The 3048-nt window shown below is 39.4% G+C and overlaps 1 protein-coding gene across 1 annotated transcript in view; it reads right to left on the bottom strand.

Moving 5' to 3' along the window:
• LOC106867632 (rootletin) overlaps positions 1–3048 on the bottom strand; it is a 301162-nt gene that overhangs the window by 20401 nt on the left and 277713 nt on the right. Inside the window, exons 29-30 of the mRNA XM_052976898.1 lie at positions 2380–2520; positions 1028–1167 (exon numbers count right to left, since the gene is read on the bottom strand). Coding sequence (XP_052832858.1) covers positions 1028–1167; positions 2380–2520 — 281 coding nt within the window. The remainder of the gene's footprint in view (positions 1–1027; positions 1168–2379; positions 2521–3048) is intronic.

Below are 3048 nucleotides of genomic sequence, written 5' to 3'. Positions count from 1 at the left end.
GGGCCGACCAAAGCCTTGTGAGTGGATTTGGTAGATGAAAACTGAAAGAAGCCCATCGTATATATGTATATATATATATATATGTTTGTGTGTCTGTGTTTGTCCCCCAACATCGCTTGACAACTGATGATGGTGTGTTTACGTCCCTGTGACTTAGCGGTTCAGCAAAAGGTTCCGATAGAATAAGTACTAGGCTTACAAAGAATAAGTCCAGGGGTCGATTTCTTTGACTAAAGGCAGTGCTCCAGCATGGCCACAGTCAAATGACTGAAACAAGTTGAAGAGTAGATATATATAGTTCTGCCAGAGATTTGCAAGGTTTAGAAGTGGAAGTCTTCAAATAGCGTCCGGACAGATTTTTATCTGAGATACCAGATGAACTCACATCGCGACAGGAGACAGAAAGAAAAGTGGCTCTATCCAACACACTATTTCACCAGAAACAATACAAAAAACAAATGCAAAAGGTGGTGCTCCAGTATGGTCTCAGTTTCTGGCTGAAACTAGTGAAAGATAAACTATATATACCGGATTCAGTCCCAGTTAGATTTCAATGCTGACAACAGGTGTTGTGAAGTCGGCACCAGCTACAACAAGTGAACCGTTTAGGAAACTTAGAGCCGTCTGCATCCCAGATTGTTGTAACCTGACCTCAATTACATCACTAAACACCCGAGACCCCCTTCTAGTCCCTACCTCACACGGCTTCAAAACAATCTCTTTCTTTCTTTGTTCTGTGTCTGTCTGTCTGTCTCTCCCAACTTCATGTTTTCCCATCTTTCTCACTCCCTCCCCCCTTGTCTCTCTCTCTCTCTTCCCCCCCACTTCTTGCTTGTCTCTCTGTCTGTCTGTTTCTCTTTCCTTCCTTCCTTCCTTCCTCTTATCTCTCTGTCAGTAGCAGACTTAAAAATAAATTCTAGGGAGTGATATGTTCTACTAAAACCCTCAAGGTGGTGCTCCAGCATGGCTGCAGTCCAATGACTGAAACAAGTAAGTAAAAACAATAAAAGAAGAATAATTGTATTACTTGGAAGCATCCAGTCTTTCTTGGAGTACACGACGGTCATGTTCACTGCTGGTGAGGGCCCGTTGCATCTGGTTGATTCTTTCATTCATGTTGTTGATTGTAGACGCACTGTCCGACAGTGACAGATTCAATGCTTGGACCTGTGGGAATTAATGGCATTCATTCATTTCCTGTTCAATAATAACTTGACTATTAGAAACAAGAATAAATACTTATTTTGGTAAACGGTAACATTTTAATTAATACATAATGATACACATATATATCGTTAGTAAATCTGAGAGAAGAACACTCTAGGTTATAGAGCAGTAGAATATTTAGAGAAAGATAGTTATGGCCAGTTTATGGGGTTGCCCAGGGTTTCATGTCCATAAAGTGCTTAGTTTGTCAGACCCTGTGTGTAAAGCTAATCGCTTTATGGATGCAATATCCTGGGTTACCCTATGAACTGGCCTTAGTTAACATTCTCTAAATATATAGACATATATATATATATATATGAGAGGTTTATCCATTTGTAATCACAAAATATGAACTCCTATCGGAACTTACATACCATGGACAAGAAGCTTTTTTACCCATTCTACACAACACATTCCTTGGATAATGCAACAGCAAGTTTAACATCCAACATATATTTTTATTTCTATTCCTATATTTCCCTTTATACTTTCTATGTCTTTCCCTTTCCAAAATAACTCCTTATATTATATTATTATTTTTCTGTTTAACTCTCTCACATTGTCTCTGATGATGGGATATCTTTTATGCCCCTGAAACAGCTGTCAGACTACCTTTCTCTTTATAAAATGTCCCAGAAATTTCACATTGCCTTGGCTTTGTTATCTTATTTTATTTAACATGCACACAGACACACACATATATGCACATATACATATATATATATATATATATATATGTATGCATGTATATATATATATCTATATATAAATATATTGGTGTCTAGCTTTGGGAAGGTCTGTGGCACACACACACACACACAAATATGTGCATGTGGTTAAGAAGTTTACTTCCTAAGCATGTGTTCGGTCTTGGATTCAGTCCCACAGCATGGGCAAGTATCTTCTACTATAGCCCCAGGCTGACCAAAACCTTGAGTGGATTTGGTAGATGGAAATCCTGGAAGAATCTCCTTGTGTCTCCTTGTTTTGACATCACACGATGGTTGTAAACCATCGTCAACAGCACTTTTAAAAGGGCACCACTTTTAGGTTTGCTGTAGGCAAAATGTGTTTTTTGTGGGGTCCAGGGGTGGCACACACTCTAGCTACACTAATGACAAAAAGCAATATTAATAATTATGTACAGGTGAACAAGTATTTTATGCTTACCTTGTCCTTATGTTGATTGCCAGTAGCTTCAGTCTTGGCCAAATTCAGAGATAGTCTTTCAGTTGTTAACTGGCTTGACTGCACTTTACTTTCAAGGTCTTGCACCTGCTTGGTGAGGGTTTCAATCCTATCTAGTTGAACCTAGAGATAATAACAGCATACACACATATAATATATATATATATAAATAATTATTACACACACACACAACACATCCCATGTGCACGTCCTTTTGTTGTTTGTTATTTTTAATGTTCCCCCCCTCTTGCTCTTTTTCTCTCTAGCCAGGTAACCATATCTGTTTCTGCCTCCGTGTCAAACTCTGACCTTTCATCATTTGACACAAGATCACCTCCTCCAATGCCTCACCCCTCTCAAAGATTCCTTGTCCTGCAAATTGTTTGGTGACCCTGACGGTGCTGGTGCCACGTGAAAAGCACCAGTCTACACTGTGAAGTGGTTGGCATTTGGAAGGGCATCCAGCTGTAAAAACCCTGGCAAAACAGACACAGAAGTTTGGTGCAGGCTCCTGCCTGGCCAGTTCCTGTCAAACTGTCCAACCCATGCCAGCATGGAAGGTGGACGTTAAACAATGATGAGGATAATTATATATATATATATGTGTGTGTGTGTGTGTGTGTGTGTGTTTGTGTGTGTGTGTGTATATAT

Source organism: Octopus bimaculoides, chromosome 26 (genome assembly GCF_001194135.2).
Source record: "Octopus bimaculoides isolate UCB-OBI-ISO-001 chromosome 26, ASM119413v2, whole genome shotgun sequence".
Classification (NCBI taxonomy): Eukaryota; Metazoa; Mollusca; class Cephalopoda; order Octopoda; family Octopodidae; genus Octopus; species Octopus bimaculoides.
The sequence above is the reverse complement of the archived record's forward strand: the minus strand, read 5'-3'. Positions and strand labels throughout refer to the sequence as shown.